This window comes from Branchiostoma lanceolatum, chromosome 5 (assembly GCF_035083965.1).
Source record: "Branchiostoma lanceolatum isolate klBraLanc5 chromosome 5, klBraLanc5.hap2, whole genome shotgun sequence".
Taxonomy (NCBI): Eukaryota; Metazoa; Chordata; class Leptocardii; order Amphioxiformes; family Branchiostomatidae; genus Branchiostoma; species Branchiostoma lanceolatum.
Window position 1 is genome coordinate 19,187,776 of NC_089726.1, and position 18,636 is coordinate 19,206,411.

General features: G+C 42.8%; 1 protein-coding gene across 1 annotated transcript; it reads left to right on the forward strand.

The window, feature by feature from the left end:
* Window positions 1–1,620: 1,620 nt before the first annotated feature.
* Window positions 1,621–16,992, forward strand: LOC136435921 (sodium-dependent lysophosphatidylcholine symporter 1-A-like). The gene is made up of 9 exons (XM_066429632.1): window positions 1,621–1,758; window positions 7,095–7,185; window positions 9,541–9,668; window positions 10,412–10,495; window positions 10,658–10,741; window positions 11,845–11,957; window positions 13,283–13,420; window positions 14,662–14,835; window positions 16,455–16,992. The coding sequence occupies exons 1-9, from the start codon at window positions 1,621–1,623 to the stop codon at window positions 16,642–16,644; spliced, it is 1,140 nt and encodes a 379-aa protein (XP_066285729.1). The 3' UTR covers window positions 16,645–16,992.
* Window positions 16,993–18,636: the final 1,644 nt, after the last annotated feature.

The window sequence follows — 18,636 nt, forward strand, 5'->3', positions numbered from 1 at the left end:
AACGTTTAAGAGCCAAACCAATAAATGAATAAACCTAAGGCTGGCTAGTATGTGATTATTCACCCTCTACCTGGGTACCCCGATCTCTTGTTTACGAAACGGACACCAAATAACGGTTGAAAAGGGCCCTTGATTATTGTTGACAATAGGAAAATATACAGAATACCTTTGATTCCAACTTTAGAAAAAAAAACATCGAATCCCCGCGAAGAGCTACTTTTGTCTTGCCTTTAGAATGCATGCGCAAAGAAAACGAGGATGTTCCTTACTCATTTTCGACCTACATCGCGTTTGGGGCTACGGTTTCTTCCGTCCAGTGTTTGAATAGGCTGGCTTATGATAGATAAGATCGTGTTTACACCACCAAGCAAACAAGCACAAAATGACTCGTTACAAATTCCTAGGTAGCCAGTTTTCTAGGATAATGTATCAAGAGGACGCAAGGTGGAAGTAAGAAGATATACATGTCCATAAACGATGTGCGGCGGACAACGAAACTGCTTTTAGATTCTTCAGACATATATAGCTCAGACATCTTCTGAAAAAATATACTAGCACATTGCGCTCATTGTCTATAGTACTATTCAATATACTAATTACAAACGTGAACACATTGAGCCACTATCTCCAGCTTGGTATCAGTCAGGCATGACTTCCACATAAGTTACACGGTCAGACTGAACTAGCACTTCTGGCAATTTTGCAATCGAATTCTGCCGGGTTTGATAAAGAGTTATATAGAACAAGGTAGATTTGAGCACTCATATCAGGCATACCATTATTTGAATTTGCAATCAACTTGTCATGAACTGTCAAACAAGCATCGGTTGAATGGTCGCTTAAACCGAACCGTCTCAACGGTCGCATTCTTTAATTAAAACATTGTAAAATATGTACTAGAGAAACTTATGCAGAGGGCTATTAAAACTTCGTCAGGGTTTTAGGTAGCTTCTTTGAAAACAGCAGAAGGTGCAATAGTCCCTTGCACCAGCTAACTTTTCGTGACCTATTTTCAGGCTGGTTGATCATGAGTTGACCTTTTCAACCCGTACCTCGCCAAACAGATAAGGACCCTTTTGTCTTTTAGGCTTAATCTTCAAGAAGATTTATCGGTGGCAAGGCAACATAATTCAGGCATTGCTTACGTGTAAGTCATTTGATAAATCTGCCATTGTTAGCAGGGATCGTCCTTTGAAGTAGCTACAGGCTCTCTCTCTGTCTAGCTGTCGGGAACTAGAAAACCCGGGTTCGATCCTGGCTCCGTCGTTCACCCGACATGCAATTGCTACCGGAAAGGGTCACAGTCCTTAGGGCGGGACGTTAAGTCTTGATCCACTGTTCATTGCACTTTCCGTTCTCTCTCTCTCTCTCTCTCTCTCTCTCTCTCTCTCTCTCTCTCTCTCTATCTCTCTGTGTGTGTGTGTGTATGTTGTGTGTGTGTGTGTGTGTGTGTGTGTGTGTGTGTGTGTGTGTGTGTGTATGTGTGTGTGTGTGTGTGTGTGTGTGTAGTTACCTAGTCCAACGAGCTGTCCTGGTTGTTTGGGGGACAAGGTATACATAGCCGTGTATTACTGAACTTATACATTAATTTGTGTTCTCAGTTACAAGGGCATCCCAGCTATGACGGATGTAACCAAGACCAGGAAACCCCTGTCTGTCGTGACGAAGTTGTGTTACGGGATAGGAGGTATTGGTCCTGATGTCATTTTCCTGGTTTTTGGGGCCTACACGAGCACCTTCCTGGTTCAAGTGGCACAGGTAACTTATTCAATGTTATCTGCGATGCCATCGATGTTTGTTTTTTTCATCATCTTCTGGAAATTTATCGTACTTGTTAAAGGCACCGATAGCATTTTATGAGGCTTGAAAACTGGAAATATTCTAGTTGCTGTAATCTTTATGAAATTGACATTTAATGCCACTGTTTACCCATCTCCGTCAAAACGTAGAAATGCAAAATTAAAACATGAAAATGCAAATATTTGACGGACATGCAGTCCCTCTTCCATTGGTCAAACCACTAACTGTGATGGACAGTCAGGATCAGTCTATTAGGGCTTGGATTTTTTATCAGCTCTCACCACACATCGACATCGTATCTTTGCTCCTTTAATTTCGATATGTAATGGTATATTGTGTTATTGAAACTTACTTTGTATAGGAATGACTAGAAATTGGAGTTTTTTATTCAAGTTTCAAGCCTCATAAAATGCTCTGGATGCCTTTAAACATGTGCGTTTTCATCTTGAAATTTCACGGTAACTCTACATCAGTATGCGCATGCTACCGCACGTTCCAATATCGGAGGGGATTGTGGGAGAGGTCAGAGGTTAACGCCACTCAGAAGAAAACAAATATCTACGTGACCAAGACGTCTGGGCAAAGAACGTTTTACAACAACAATACAAAGAAGAGCCTTCAACCCTGACCTTAAACCACAAAGCATCAGTATTACACATTAGCACTCACAACTGTGATATAGCTTATTACCCAAAGCTTACACATGTGTTGATTTTCTACATTCTAGCTGCCGCCTTTATTTGCAACGTCAGTCATTTTCGGCAGTCGGGCGATAGATATCTTTTGCAATTTCGTCCTCAGCCCGTTGATTGACAGGACAAACACACGATGGGGAAAGGCAAAACCATGGTAACTTACTTATGATGATTTATATAGATCAGCTGCAATCGTAATTGTTTGACTCCAGTGACATGACCGGAAGGGGAGGGGGTGTATGTGTGTGTGTGTGTGTGTGTGTGTGTGTGTGTGTTTGAGTGTGTGTGTGAGAGGGAGGGTGTGTGTGTGTGTGTGCGCGCGCGCGCGCGCGCGTGTGTGTGTGTGTGTGTGTGTGTGTGTGTGTGTGTGTGTGTGTGTGTGTGTGTGTGTGTGTGTGTGTGACCTCATCGAGATAGCCCAAGAAGGTCTGGATGGACATGTGTTATATTTGATGTTGTAGCCCAGAGTAAGTGGTGTCGGTTTAGGCCCCATACTATTTTTTTCCAGAACTGCATGAGCTGTTTTGTATGAGAATTTTAAGAGAGAATAAAATTAGACAGTGAAGAAGAGTTTGGCGGATCGTCGTGATTTTTGGTTTGTAGATAGGTTGTCTCGGTCGCTTCCGGCTACGGAAACGACCGAAAGTTTCACACTATCAACGCAAGAACCGACACATACAAACACTCCTTCTTCCCCCGTACTATCCCCCAGTGGAATACCCTGCCTGGCACGATTGCGACGGCTCCCACCGTTGAGTCGTTCCGTACCAGGCTGGAGGCCTACTCGCCTTAGCCCGGGACCTCAACCCCTCCCCCCCCCCCCCCCCTACTTTGCCCCTGAAGGGGCTACTTGGGGTATCGAAATGTAGATGTAGATGAAAGAACGGAGTAAACTTTAGCTACAAAGGCTGACACCCAGGCTATGTGAACAGACCAGTCATCTATCAACAGCACGCCTCTTTTCATTTATAGGATATGATAATTTCCATGTTTGAACAGTTCTTTCTGTACAACTCCGTTTCAGTTTCTGCATGATATTTTCTAGGATTGTAGCATCACTACTGGTTATCACTGTAACGAATGCATTGATCTGGTATGTCCCGGATGTTGGAACGGACGGAAAGCTGGCCTGGTTCGTTCTACTGTACGTGCTGATGAAAGTCGCCATGTCGGTAAGTCCTCACGTAAATATCCACTGGTTAGCAAAGGTGTTGCTGCTATCAAGGGGTCAAGTTCCACTTCAAGTTGTATATCGTTATGCACCCCACCCCCTTGGAAATATACATGGTTACACCTGTACCCCATGAATAATATGCATCTTTGATTGGCGCTAGCAGGAGCAGAGAAGCGTGATACCATAATTTCACAACGCTCAGTAGAAGCATTATGCATGAGAATCATAAGTCCTTTCAAACGATGTACACATGAATATGTAACACTGTCAATTTAGCTAGCTGAGGTTTGGAAAACTTTGACCAAGACGTTGAATTTTTCAGGGTTTTCATATCCCCTTCCGCACTTATGTGATGTTTCTCACCGATGATGGCACCGATAGAGACTCTGCCGTTCTGTACAGTAAGTACAGTCTGTTCATCTAGTACTTTTCCCGCCTTTTGTATCATGCACATGCGCACTAGGTCCCAGGACCAATACCCCGGATGTAGTTTTCCACTTTGTTCTGAATGCACATGGTTCTACAGATGTGTCTATGTCTGCAATCATTCCCTAGTAAAAGGGATAAACACATTCAATTATCAAATGTTTGCTGGAAAGCCTAGATGCACTTTTCCGATACAACAATATAACATAGTTGCGGCTATTTTGGGTACCTGATCTTTTAACGTACTCAGAACATCAAGGGTAGTGACATGTGCACGATTGTTTAACTGTGAAACCACGGCTAATGAGTCATTCATTTCTGAGTTGGATATTTGTAAGGCGTATGAATGGGACAATCGCTTTTTAAAGATTATTGGTCCTTACATTTCTGACAAAATAGCTCACGTGTTTAACCTATCACTCTGCCATGGTTAATTCCCCAGAGTCTGGAAGAGGGGAAATGTTGTGCCAATATTTCAGAAAAGTGATCCTTGTACAGTGTCCAACTGTCGCCCGTCTCGCTACTACCAACCTTGTCCAAAATTCTTGAAAAAATTGTGTATAAGCATCTATACAATCATTTGATATCCCATAACTTGTTACACTCCTACCAATCAAGATTTATCAGGGGGTCGGGCTTTACTGTTAATTGTTGTCTACATTTCTAACAAAAATTCTCCAAGCCTTTGACTTAGATAAAGAAGTCAGAGCCGTTTATTTGTATTTTTCCAAAGCCTTTGATAAAGTTAAAAAGGCCTAAACTTCAAACTACAGCGAAACGGGGTCGAAGGTCCCTTTCTCAACGGGATACAAAGTTATCTTAATGGCAGGAAACAGCGTGTTGTAATAGAAGGACAAAGTTCCGATTGGTGCGAGATACGAGCAGGTCTCCCGCAAGGATCAGTGCTTGGGCCACTTTTATTTCTTGTATACATTAACGGCATGGTCAAAGGGCTTAAAACTCATCCTTTTTCAGTTGCTGACGATAGCAGCTTGCTAGATATTGTAGATATCCCGACCCTATCAGCAATTAGACTAAATTCAGACCTTTCTAAGATACTATCCCGGACTCATAAGTGGCTGATATACGTCTACTTCTATTGTGTGGTCGTTCTTCTGCCCAGTGGAGATGTGATGATAGGGGATTGGTGGAAAATTACATGAACGTGAGGTATTTTCTATCATTGTTTGAAATGTCGTCATAAAAACATCGTAACCATCTTCCCCTCCACGTTACTCTCAGGGACCGGTCTCGCTCTTGGAGGGTTAGTTGGGGGTTTGGCAATACATGGACAGATCTTGGCATTATACAGACGCTCTGAGTATGATGCCTGCGACATGATCAACACCACCTACGTGTATGGCGCCAACAACACCAATAGTTCTATGGACGGCGCATCGTTAGCGATGACGGCAAGTATATGCACTGCAGTACTTATTAAGATTAACGTTAAAGGAGTCCTAAACTCCAGAAGGGGGTGTTATTTTCCACTAGATTATGTATTAATGAATACATAATCAGCCGACTTCTTACAGAATTCCGCTTGTGGTGAATTACACAAGGTGTGTTTTGTTAAAGACCCACTATGTAGTTTTAGGCCAATACAGAAAGTAGATTTTCCTACTGTTTCTTTGCATAGCAAGCTTTATCAACTCTATAGAATTGCTTACCGATATTCAGGAAGGGAGGTTACAACATTACTGCACCATACAAACAACTTTAAAAAACTGTTATCCTCCATCCAAAACAACACACAGTGTGAAACTAACACATGGCCACACATGGCTTCTGTACTTCTTATCAGGCTGATCGCCCAGTGGGGTGCCTGTTTACAGTTCACCAGTTTCTGTAAAAAATCATCCTTACTAGAGATCTTGCAGCTTTTAAGGGAAAATAACCACACTTTATTGATACCCTTCAAAGTAGACTCTCTAGAATAGTTGTATTCTGCCCTCTTGGAAAAAGATATGAGTGTTTCCAAAGAAGAAGATCTTCATGACATCTGGCAGTCTAAAGTGTGCCTAAGTGATTAGACCACCATGGGGGTCCTCCAGTGCAATGGGATGTTGTTGTTTATCTACTATTGAGGTGGTGTCCGGGAGTTTTTGTTTTGTTTTTGTACAGTTCACAAACACCCAAAATAGACGAAATAATGAAGAAAATATGCTGAAAAGGGGTTGTACATGTCAGTACCTGCTATTAACATTAAGATTTGTTCACAAGAATATTTTCAATTTTTGGGCCAAAATCCTACATAGTGGGCCTTTAAACAATATGGTACTCACTAAACCCGTGCAGACCCTACCCATGTACTAGTATTCCCTATACGTATATATACTTCCTTCATCGTGAATATTGTTGGCATATAATAAATGAGGAGTGATAAGCACAATAAAAAGGCCAGTTGTTAATACAATATAAAAGAACACATAACAAGACAAGTTTTTCTTATCACCCCTGAAATTAATTTTGTAACCTAACTTTTGTCAAGCCTTGTTATCCGTACATTGTATTCAGCCATAGGCTGAGGTCTGCTTAATTCAATTGATTAGAAAATAGAGGGTCGCTTGGGGAATTTAGTGGAATTCTGAATGCTTTTTGATGCGCACGGTACAAGTGGGTAATTCATCGCATACTGCAACAAGTATTCATTTTTACTTCCTAAAATTATCATCTATTCGAAAATAACTCCCCCCTCTGGAGTTTAGTACTCCTTTAATTCTACAGCGGCCCTAGGTAGCATACTACGTCGTGCCACACGTTGTAATGGATTATCGGTTTTAACTCTCTCAGCCCCTCGACTATTGTTTGTCGCTTTTTTCTGGTTAGACATTCCCACTGCTTTCTTTTTAGATGGTAGTGTAACACAAAGCATTTCGATTGTATTCTAATTGAATATAATGATACGGATATACTAGAAGGTTTGTCTGTTCCTGCGCAATAGTAGCCAGGTGCAGTTTTCTTGCCATGAAATGTTTTTTTCTGTCGTGCTTCCCCAGAAAAATGGCTACATGATCTCTTCGGCAGCTTTGTGCCTTGTGACGCTGGCCGGCTCGTTAACGGTTGCCTTTGGAACAACCGAGAGAAAAGGTAAGAAGCCTTTGACATCCTTTTCTGCCAGGCTGAAAAGTCCTATTCTCCAAGCAGAGGTTTTGTTCGCCGTAACGGGAGGCCAGCCTAAAAAAACCCGGCCACTACTACCCCAGCCGACCAAAACCTCTGCTTGGAGAATAGAAAAGTCCGTCTTTCTCGCTAATTAGCGCTGACTAGCCGTCAGCGAATCAGAATATCCCACTGGTGTTGTCGGGAAAGTTACCAGCCAATCACGATTCTACTTGGCCGTAGGTGGTGACGTGATTGGCTGCTAATTTTCCCGACAACAAGGGGAGAGGGGCAGTGATATCTGGTTGGCTGACGGTTGACCAACAGTAATGGTGAAAGACGTGCACGGATCGCAGGCCGCTACGTATACGGGCCACAAGACAGTAATAAAGACCTACTATCTAATACATAGTAATCATGTAAAAAAGAGGCTGTCAAAAATCACCTACCTGAGTTTTAGTCCATGAAAAACTTATATTGGCAAGGGTGTCCTCTTAAGTGTCAATTTTGAGCATAATTTCAACTTTTTAATCTGCAGAAACCGTACGTATTCAGCCATGTTTCCAAGAATTGAACTTTGACCCCTTTTCATTACCTGATAACCACACCAAAACACCAACTCCAGGAAGAATAGTGTATGAAAAACCACTAATGGAGATCCTAATAAAACAAACAAACAAACAAACTTCTACAGCCTGCAGACACCACAAGCATGGATGGAAGTCTGATTTTTCAACACAATAGGAGGGTAAAACCCTTACCTGTAGCATCCAGCTACAAAATACCAACAGATCCAAAAGTAAAACCCTTTTATACCTACTTTTACCAAGGGTACCAAACCTATCTATAGGTTAAAAGTGGGTCTTCTGCGCCTGCGCAAATTACTGGAGTGTGACCTAATACATACCAGCGGCAGGCCTGTCATAAAAGGATGACTTTCAGAGATAGCCTCGCTTATGAATGTTAACAATCAGACATCACTTCTCATCACTATTGCTGTGAACGAGTTAATCACCATACATCTATAGATCTATAGGAGAACGGTATTCTCTTGTCTTGAATGATAATAATGGCACTTGACACTCGTTGAGTAACAGCAATAACAACATTTAATAATACAATCTTCTAACGCTTTCTTTGGTTATTCGAATATCAGTTCACCTAGAATATCAATCGGATGGATAGATTTGTACAAAAGGTGGCTAAAACCTCAAAACGGAAGTAGTAAAGTATACCCTTTCGATACACTTCACTGTTTATGTTACTAGGGCCTAGTACAATACCCCCATGTCTGGAGCAAGTCTCCTTTGCCACCCAACTGCACCCTCCTCAGCAGGCCCGACTCGCTCAGTACGTTACCTCCCGCTTCGGCCCTGCTATTCCAAGCCTGTATTCAGGCTTCTGGCGACGTTACTGGCAGTTGCTCAGGAATAATTAACCCTCATACACCCGAACCCTTTTTTGCGACTAAAATGACTGAACAGGGTCAAAAATGAACCTAAAATGTTTTGTTCAGTAAAATCTTCCTTTTCACTTTTTTCGCTGATTGTTATCCGTACGTTGCTTCATCAATGTAAGAGGAATGTTTTGGCATGTTACGGTATGAATCGTTCCCGTTCATTATCATAATTTATGCAAAAAGATCATAAGGACCACGTTTGAACTATCCCTATGTAGACCGGGAGGGGACTTTTTAGGCCCACGCCAAATTTCATGTTGCATAACTCCTGATTGGTTTACGCTAGAGCCACCAAATTTGGTGATGTGTCATAAAATGTCCTTGACAAAGATTTCAGATTAATAAAGTAAGTTCATCGTTTTTCGTGTTGCCATGGCAACGGGTTTTTGACAAGCATATTTCACAAAATCTAATAATTTCAGTTCAAGCAATGACGTTTCGAGGCTTTGTTGGTACACCATAGTTGTTTTCTTACATTGTTATCATCTTATGTAATCCAATGTAACCTTCTTGATGTAACATTAATATTTCGCTGATTTGATGACGTCATCGGTCAAAATCCAAGATGGCAGATAAGATCACATAAAATTACGTCATAATGACGTCATATTACGTCATAATGACACAAACTTTGTAGGATGTAAGACGTAAGCTGATTAGCTGATAGCTTCCCAGCGACCTTTGCGGTTTTGCACAAGATGAGCTTGTGCGAAGTCTCTGATTGGCCGAAAGCTGTTTTGGTGGTGACGTCACCAGAAGCCAGAATACCGGCTTGGAATAGCAGGGCCGATACGGGGGGTAACGTACTGGGCGAGTCGGGCCTGCTGAGGAGGGTGCCCAACTGGAGAATATGCCTAAACGTTTTCTATTATATTTTTTTCTAGATATTTCAAGTACATCCGGTGGAGAAGGTGACGCGAAATCCCTACTCAGGACCTTGAAGACCGTGCTAACGTTTCGCCCCAACGTCTATCTTCTTTTGGCGTATTGCTGTATCCAAGCAGCTGTGTCTGTGAGTATCACATAAGGAAGGATATTGTGTGTTCTGCTCAAGATTTGACGATAGTTCGGATAGAGATTGATAGCTAGTCAACAATCCATCCATCTCTCTCTCTCTTTCTCCATGTCTCTCTCTCCACCTCTCACCTCTCCCCCTCCATAGGCTAGATTGCACTATACACTGTCACTCGATAGGCTAGGTTGCACTATACACTGTCACTCGATAGGCTAGGTTGCACTATACACTGTCACTTGATAGGCTAGGTTGCACTACACACTGTCACTTGATAGGCTAGGTAGCACTACACACTGTCACTTGATAGGCTAGGCTGCACTACACACTGTCTCTTGATAGGCTAGGTTGCACTACACACGGTCACTTGATAGGCTAAGTTGCACTACACACTGTCACTCGATAGGCTAGGTTGCACTACACACTGTACGTCACTTGATAGGCTAGGTTGCACTATACACTGTCACTTGATAGGCTAGGTTGCACTACACACTGTCACTTGATAGGCTAGGTTGCACTACACAATGTCACTTGATAGGCTAAGTTGCACTACACACTGTCACTTGATAGGCTAGGTTGCACTACACACTGTCACTTGATAGGCTAGGGTGCACTACACACTGTCACTTGATAGGTTAGGTTGCACTACACACCGACCTCCCTCTAGGTTCTACGGGAAGAAATGGTTGACAGCCTACAACAATACTAGAATACAGTTTAACCTTTCAGCTTTCATTTTACAGATAACACATGGCGCAATCGCCCTCTACGTTGAGTACAGTTTGGATCGGGAAGACCAGATAGAGAACGTCATTCTAGCTTCCATGGTGAGAAACAACACTTGCTGAAAATTGTTTATGTTGGGGGCATTATGCTAATACACAACCTTATCCTAAGTGTTTTCCCATCTCCATTTGTGTTGGTTGACTTTTGCCTATCTTCGAGAACGATGTGCTTTCATGACAATGATGCTACATTCTTTCCCAAAGGTGTCATCAGCGCTAGCCATGCCTGTTGTTGCTTTCGTCGTATCCAAAATTGGGAAGAAGACTTGCTACTTATGTTCTCAGCTGGTAAGTTTCCGAAACTTGATTATCATATAGTATGATAGGTCATAGCAGTTATGCTGGTTGGTTGGTTGGTTGGTTGGTTGGTTGGTTGGTTGGTTGGTTGGTTGGTTGAACATGAAAGAGTCAGTCCTAGGAATTTGCATGTCTGTAATGTGATTTTACGTAATTGCGATTGTATCCAGATTCATATATACCTGGCAACTTTCTGGATGAACCATCCAAAGTAAATGGCTGACAATATGATAGTGACAGCCTGTATTGTAGCAAATAAGATGCTTTGACTTTGGCCTACTCCACACATCCTCGTTAAACCAGGACCCATATCGCTCAACGTTACATCGGTCGCGGAATGGGCCCTGGTAAAAAGCTTCGCCACATATGGTTATGACGACGTCGCCACCAAAACAGCTTCAGCCAATCAGAGGGTTTGCTTCCTCTCATCGGAAGCCAACGCACAAAGAACGCTGGGAAGCTATCGACCAATCAGGTTACGTGTTATATACAACTAGCTCGTTAATTATTCATGAGCTACAACTGCCGTTTGTGCAAAATAAGGTCAGCTCATTAATTATTCATGAGCAAGTCTCGTCGACCTGCCATAACCATATGTGGCGAAGCTTTTTACCAGGGCCCATTCCGCGACCGATGTAACGTGGAGCGATATGGGTCCTGGTTTAACGAGGATGACTCCACAATGTACGAGTGAGAAGAGCATTGGTGCAATAACGTTACTAGTATTGTGCTCTTCCGACCGTTTTAGACCACAATGACAGTTAAGATTTTCGCCAAATCATCATGTTTAGATTTGCGCAATCTATTTCTGGTATTGAGAAACATGGCAATGTGTGTTCAGTTCAGGGCCGTTTCCAGCTTTAAATTTTTTCCATCCCACTCGTTGTTTGGGAGCCAATGTTGTTTTAAGCTTACGATAATATATCCTCATCAATTTCAACTGTTAATGAAGTTCAGATTTTTTGACGGCAAGGGTGAATTTTTGTTCTGTCCCAAAAAGCACATTTCCGTCCCAGGACGGAGGGACGGGTCCTTGAGTTCAGTTACTATGACTATGATTGTTTTATTTTTAATTCAATTTAATTAAATTGTAGGTCGCTATCCCGCTCTTCATTGGCCTTCAGTTTGTGCCCAGAGGCAGCTTGGCTGTTTATGCTATTGTCATTGGCCTCGGCTTCTCATCGGGGGCCCACTTCTTCATACCGTGGTAAGTGATCACATTTGTGTACAAAGTCTTTTGCCTCAGTCACATCTGGGATCGGGTTCTGAAGTCAAGGTAATACTGGGGACACGGAAAAAAAGTTAATCAAGCAACAATTTTTGAAAATTTTTGAAAATTTTATCCAGATGCTTGAGTATATTTTCTGGCGTATCTTATTACCTGGATGTCTAATCTTTATCAAAATACTGGGGACATTTTCTATCCGGGGCCCAGCCGGGCTGTTTGCGGGAAAGAAAAGTAAAGGTGTTTGTCAGGAAATGTACAGAAATTTTTTTCAGGAATATTTTTCACGTTTTGAATGTTTTGTTGTTCTTTTATGTCATACTTTTTTTGCCCACTGGTTTGGACATATGACCCTAGCATATCGCCGGCTTTTTAATACAGTCATGCTGCAGTAGCCTCCGTTGCAGGCTGAAGTCCACCATTCACAGGCCCCTACACTGTCAATGGTAAACCAACCTCCTTGGGTAAACATATAAGGAAAAGGCTGTCAAAAGTCACCTACATGAAGTTTAGATCATGGAAAACTCACATTGGCAGCGTAGTCTGACCTCTAAAGTGTCAATCTAATGAGTTTCGCCGATTTTCCACCGGCGCAAACTGGTGAAATTCTATCAAAACATGGCGAGATGACCTTTGACCCCCTACAAAAGAAATGAGCACATCCAAACTACACCTATTTCAAAGTGTACCGGACACTTCAAACATGGCTAAAACCCTGTTTTTCTAACAAAATGAAATAGCGACAACTGTTACCTATCAATTCCAGCTCAAAAACGCCAACATTTCCAACAAAGAGACCTCCTACACATACTTTTAACAAGGCTATACAAGGCTATTTCTATGAAACGAAAATGGACCCTCTGCGCATGACTGTAATCGTGTCCTTTGGCCTGCAGGCTTCCCGACGGCGATTGTTCAACTTATCCGGGCCAGTTTCTTTAGCTGGGCCGCTGGGGGACCGTATCTGCTTGGGGACCGTATCTGCTTGAGATCCTGTAACCGCCTCAAGCGGATACGGTTCTCAAGCAGATACGGTACCCAAGCAGATACGGTCTGCGGTCCCAAAGCAGATAGCCCCCCCCCCCCCCACAACTTTAAGAAAGTTTAGACAATCCGATCTATCAATCTATCGGCCTTCAGCCGGGACTAAACAAGAGGTACATACTTCACTCCATATTGCTCTATCGAGCATCATTTTTCCTAAGTGACAATCCGATTAGAGACAGTGCAAAAGCCCAATGGGATGACCCCCACCCCCGTCCAGCAGCTCCTTCGTGAACTAAATTACCATAACCCCCCTCCCACAGGACCCTTATGAGTGACATCATAGAGGACTGCTATCTCCAGACCAAGGAGCGACTGGACACCGCCTTCTTCGCCGTTTTGTTCTCTACAAATAGCGTCGGCATCACCGTTGGACTGATAACGGCCACCGTCGGGCTCGAGTGAGTACACACTTCTGTATACATAATCATTGGACGATTGGTACATTGAAATATGTCCCCTTGGCGCAAGCGGTAATGCAACCCCGCTGCTTCGCCATCTGGATCAAATTCCGTGGAGCCTAGAGCCCGAGTTCGATGCTAGGGGTCGACTCTAGCTCGGACATGTTGTAAGGGATTGCATTCGTCATTTCGGATGGTGACGTAAAGCCGGCGGCCCCGTGTATGAGGGAGCTTCAGGCATAAGCCTCAAGCCTCAAACCTCTGCACGTAAAAGAACCCAACACACTTAGAAGAGTAGGGGTGACCCGGTGTGTTTGGCAAAAAACGCGAGCTGTAGCGAAGTCACATTGCACTACTACTAGTAGCTAACGAAAAAGCGTCATGCTTCGTCCTCAGTCTGAGGTTCAACCGCTTTACCTTACTATAGTATTTTCCCTCCTGATTACGGTCTCAAATCTCGCGATTTTTCGCGCTCTTCGGGGTGAAGAACAGGCTCGCGAGAGTTCATAGCGTTTGTACGACGTCACGTGACCAGAGTAACAGGAGTCAGTCACCCTGAAGAAAACAGTCAATTTCCTAGTGTTTGAAAAAATTCCGACTCCATGAGGCTTTGGAAAAAGTGTGGATTTCGGTTCTTGTTCCTTGTACATAGTACAATCGTGCAAGGGCTAGCCAATATTAGGATGGCCGAGGCCCGGGCCCCTCCCCGCTAGGAGGCCAGCGGATGTTGGGTGGGCCGCTACAAGCCACCCTCCTCAGCAGCTAGGCCCGACTCGCTCGGTACGTTACTTCCCACATCGATATCGGCCCTGCTATTCCAAGCCGGTATTCTGGCTTCTGGCTACGTTACTGACAGTTACTCATGAATAATTAATGAGCAAGCATTATTTGGCACAAACAGCCGTTATTTTATTCTGAACCGCAAGTAGCGATGAAAGACGTAACCTGATTGGCTAATAGCCTCCCAGCGGCCTTTGCGGTTTTGCTCAAGATGAGCTTGTGCACATCCTCTGATTGGCTGAAAGCTGTTTTGGTGCTGACGTCGCCAGAAGCCAGAATACCAGCTTGGAATAGCAGGGTCGATGTGGGATCGGGAGCTAGGTAACGTACCGAGCGAGTCGAGACTGCTGGGGAGGGTGCTTAAAGCGCGATTTAAGGCCATGTTTTGAAATACGTACGATATAAAGGTGCTCAATGTTTTATATAATAATTTGTTGCAATCTTCCCTGTTTTTGCTGTAGAATCGGAGGCTACGAAATAGGATCCTGTTTTCAGCCTGAAAGCGTCGGAAGCGCCATGCGGACCTTGCTGTCGATCTTCACTTCAGCCCTGGTCTTCGTGGGTGTGTTGTTTATATGGAAATTCCCCATCACAGAGGAAAGGCAGAAAGAAATCATGGAGGCTGTCAAGAAACGGTCAGTTTTCCACATATATGTATCTTTTCTACAGTAGAATCCACTTAATTGCACAACGGATTAACACACTCACTCACTCATTCTCTCCCATAGCTTAGTCAGCCGCATACTTAGGCAGCATAGGTTTCTGTGAAAGCTCTCCACTGCTGGCGGTCTTCCGCCAGTCTCATCATCTGGTTGGCTGAGTGACCGGTCCACTCCTTTAGATCTGAGATCCACGACCGACGGGGACGTCCCCGCGGCCGCGCACCCTCCGCTTTTCCTTGAAAGATTAACACACACTCCATTTAATTGCACCGAATCCCTAAATCTCAAACCGGTTCCCATTCACTCCATTGTTAGTGACTCCGCATATCTGCACGGCGCATTGTCACCAATGCCGGATAACTGCATCAAATTTTTTCAAACATCGTCTAACTAAAAAGGTGCGCTAAAATCTACAAACGCGGTACAAATGAGCCAATAACTGCCTGTGTAGAGGCACAATACCGCCAATATGTTTTAAAATTGTTTTGACTAACAAAAGAAGGTGGTCTCCATTGACAATCACGTTGGTAGCGATCGTATGGGAGGTCCCGGGCGGGTCACGGGGCGTGTCGTCACCAGAAAGATACGCACGTCTACCAAAGGCGGCATTACGCTTTGGCAGACAGCATGCTATACTCAATAAAATTGGTCTTTACCTGTACAGTCTTATTACTGTGAATGCATTTAAGTTCGCGGGGATTTGATTTCGTGTATGTTTTTTTTTTCCTTTTCTTATGGTGCTTAAGATAACTACATTTCTACTAGCTTGGTTCTGCGCTAGACTATGAAATAAGCCATTTATAGTCAGGTTTTCTTATTGTCAACCAGTCAACCTTTCAAATTAGAAAGCCCGATAAAAACTCCTAAAATGACGCCCGAAACAAGCCGGGTCATAACCTCTGCTTGGAGAGTATACATATATAGTAATGATCATTAAGGCATGAAGTTCGCCTGTATAATTCGATATATGCAGGAATGTATACTCATGCATACTATTGTATACTCAATCAACGTGCAGTCACAGGAGTTGCACTTTTTCATCGTGACGTTATCATTTACAGCAATGGCTATGACAAAATCAGCTACGACTTCCAATATCGGGAACGTAAAAAAAAAACTTTACTTCTAATTACTGAACGGCTCAATTTTGTACATTAAAACTGTGCATCCCAACACAATGCCTTCCGTTTGCTATCGAATATTCTACGGGACGACGTATGCAACAGGGCCTTTATGTAGTTTCCTATAGCACGATTGAAATGAGCATGCATTCATAATTACAGGTTTGCGTAGCAAAACCTTTGTTGGATCCGTCGACATGTGTGGTGGCCGCCATCTTGGTTTTGTGACGTCGCAGGGTAGCCATACCATTTCATTGGGAGGGGTGTTTTTTGGGGTCACTAGCGTTCTCTCTATTTTGAACAAATCGGCACACAACTATCACACATCAACTCAAATAAAAAGAAAAAAAAATCAATACCAATTCATATTTATAAAAAGACCCCGTAATCGCTTAACTAACATAGCAAACCTGAAGTATATGTTGCACAAATACTTAACTCTAGTGTTTTTTGCCTTTCTACTTTGGACAGGAAACTTGCAAGCGCCTCTCAACATGACGCAAGCCAACCAAACGGAAGCCTGTCCGATATGAATCAAGAGGTTCTCATACCCGAAGAGACTTCAAGTTCAATACCAAACGGCCTGCAAGAGGAGGACAAACTTGTTTCTTCAGATACTGACTTGTCTGTACTTTCAGTTTGCAAAGAATCAGCGGTTTGATAAGTGGAGAAACGCTGAGGAAGATAGAAATGTCATGAAGTATATCATTGTCTTCGCCGTAGACAGAAGTGTATATTTTAAAAGGGATTTGTGGAGTGATAGTGTTGGCGATATAACTCTTGATGCCATGGACGGACGTGGTTTTTGATAGGTAAGTTTCTGTTGGGGAGACGAAGGTCAAATTCGAAGATGGGTCCTCTGGGGTTGTTCCTTTGGCGCTGCAGTGGACCTTTTGTGTTTGTCGGTTTGTTTATTGGTGGCATAACTCGAGAGAAATTACATGGATCGTGATGAAATTTAGTAGGTTGTTGGGGGTCGGGAAAACGAAGGTCAAGTTCGAAGATTGTTCTTCTTGGGGGGGGGTCTGAGGTTCCTACGGTACGGATACAGAAATCTCGATTTTCACTTCTTAATGGTATCTATAGATTATCATATATTTGGAAATGTGTAGACAGCCCTCTATGCTCATTTTGTCATCTGGATGAAGAAACCTATTTACATGTTTTCTGGGACGTTTAGTTTGAATATATTTTTTAAAAAGATTTAAGATAATGCAGACAATTAAGTGCAAAGCAAATGATTCATTACCTCAGTCGCAAATTGCGACGTTTTGTGTACTTACGTCATGTCCCGGCACAGTATCTGTATATCTTGGCCAATATATCTATACAATTATGCAAAAAAGAATCCGTGAAATACTGAACGACTTAATTGAATAAGGCATTCGACCCCCCATCATGCAACGAGATATACGACTTCCTATTGTACCTCCTGTTAATACTATCTAGGAGGAAGACAAACTTGTGTCGTCAGAAACTGACTTGTCTGTAATTTTAGACTGCAAAGAATCGGTAGTATGATGAATGGGAAAATGCTGCAAAAGAACTTTAAAAAAATTGCCACAAAGAATATAATTTCTCTATTTTCCTCAGTCGAACAAACTGTACACACACACACCGACACAGTTTTCGTTTATTGTTCGTTTATTACGATACGCTTTAGTCGTATCACGACTAATCTTACAGGGTTCATCATACATATGAATACAGACATATATACAGATTGCAATATTAAAAGGAACATATACATTCTACATTATACATAAGCATAACATGATATATACAGATTGTTAACTTAACTTACGAATAACTGGTGAATGGCCGTTTTTAAGTTATATGGAGCGGTCAATGATTTGATGTTGGGTGGCAGGGTATTCCATAGATTGATGGCACGGTAGAGAAAAGTTCGCTTTTGGTGTTGTTTTTTGGTTTAGGTAGTTATTTTAGATTCTTATCTAGGAAAGTTTAATCTGGGTGGTTCTGGGGCTTTACCGAAGTTGATGACACAAACACTCAGGAAGTCGTAAACTTTGATTGAAGAAAATTCGCTGACGCCGGTGACAGTTATACAATGTCGTAACGTCTGATGGGATGACGATACTAGCCTCCACCAGGCTCCGCGGATGGCTAGTAGAAATTGGCCAAATAGCTATAGAGTGAATAATATGCCAACGGTCGCCTATTGACCTTCTTTCCATAGCCGAGTACCCTTGGCATACTACTAGTATTCAATCCATTTGGACAATTTCTACTATTTTTCCAGCGATCCGTGGGGCCTGGTAGAGGCTATGACGACACAAGCAATAGCCACCATGTGACCTACTTGCTTTAATTTACTGTATACATGGACTGTATATCATGTCATAGTGTGTGGAACGTAACAACGTCTTGGTCAGAGGGGTGAGATCGCAACCTTAGAAGTTACCAGAGTAAAGAAGACCCACAAAAGTATTTTTGGAAAAATACACGAATGTTTTTTTCTCTCTCTCGTAGTTTCATCAAGCAAAATCTGCCTTAGATTTGTGTTCATTTTACTTCAAGATACGCCAAACAATATCTTGAAAACTTGGACACCACCACACCTCAAACGGATGGATCGTTCTAACTTCTTGAAGGTGTTGTCAAGTCAGCACACTGGACATCTTTGCCGACA

Bases quoted from the DNA above. Each gene is read 5' to 3' on its own strand.
- LOC136435921 (XM_066429632.1), top strand. From the start codon at position 1,621: ATGACGGATGTAACCAAGACCAGGAAACCCCTGTCTGTCGTGACGAAG. The intron at 1,759-7,094 runs GTAACTTATTCA...GTGCTTCCCCAG, and splicing joins TCCTGGTTCAAGTGGCACAG to AAAAATGGCTACATGATCTC. The intron at 13,421-14,661 runs GTGAGTACACAC...TTTTTGCTGTAG, and splicing joins ACGGCCACCGTCGGGCTCGA to AATCGGAGGCTACGAAATAG.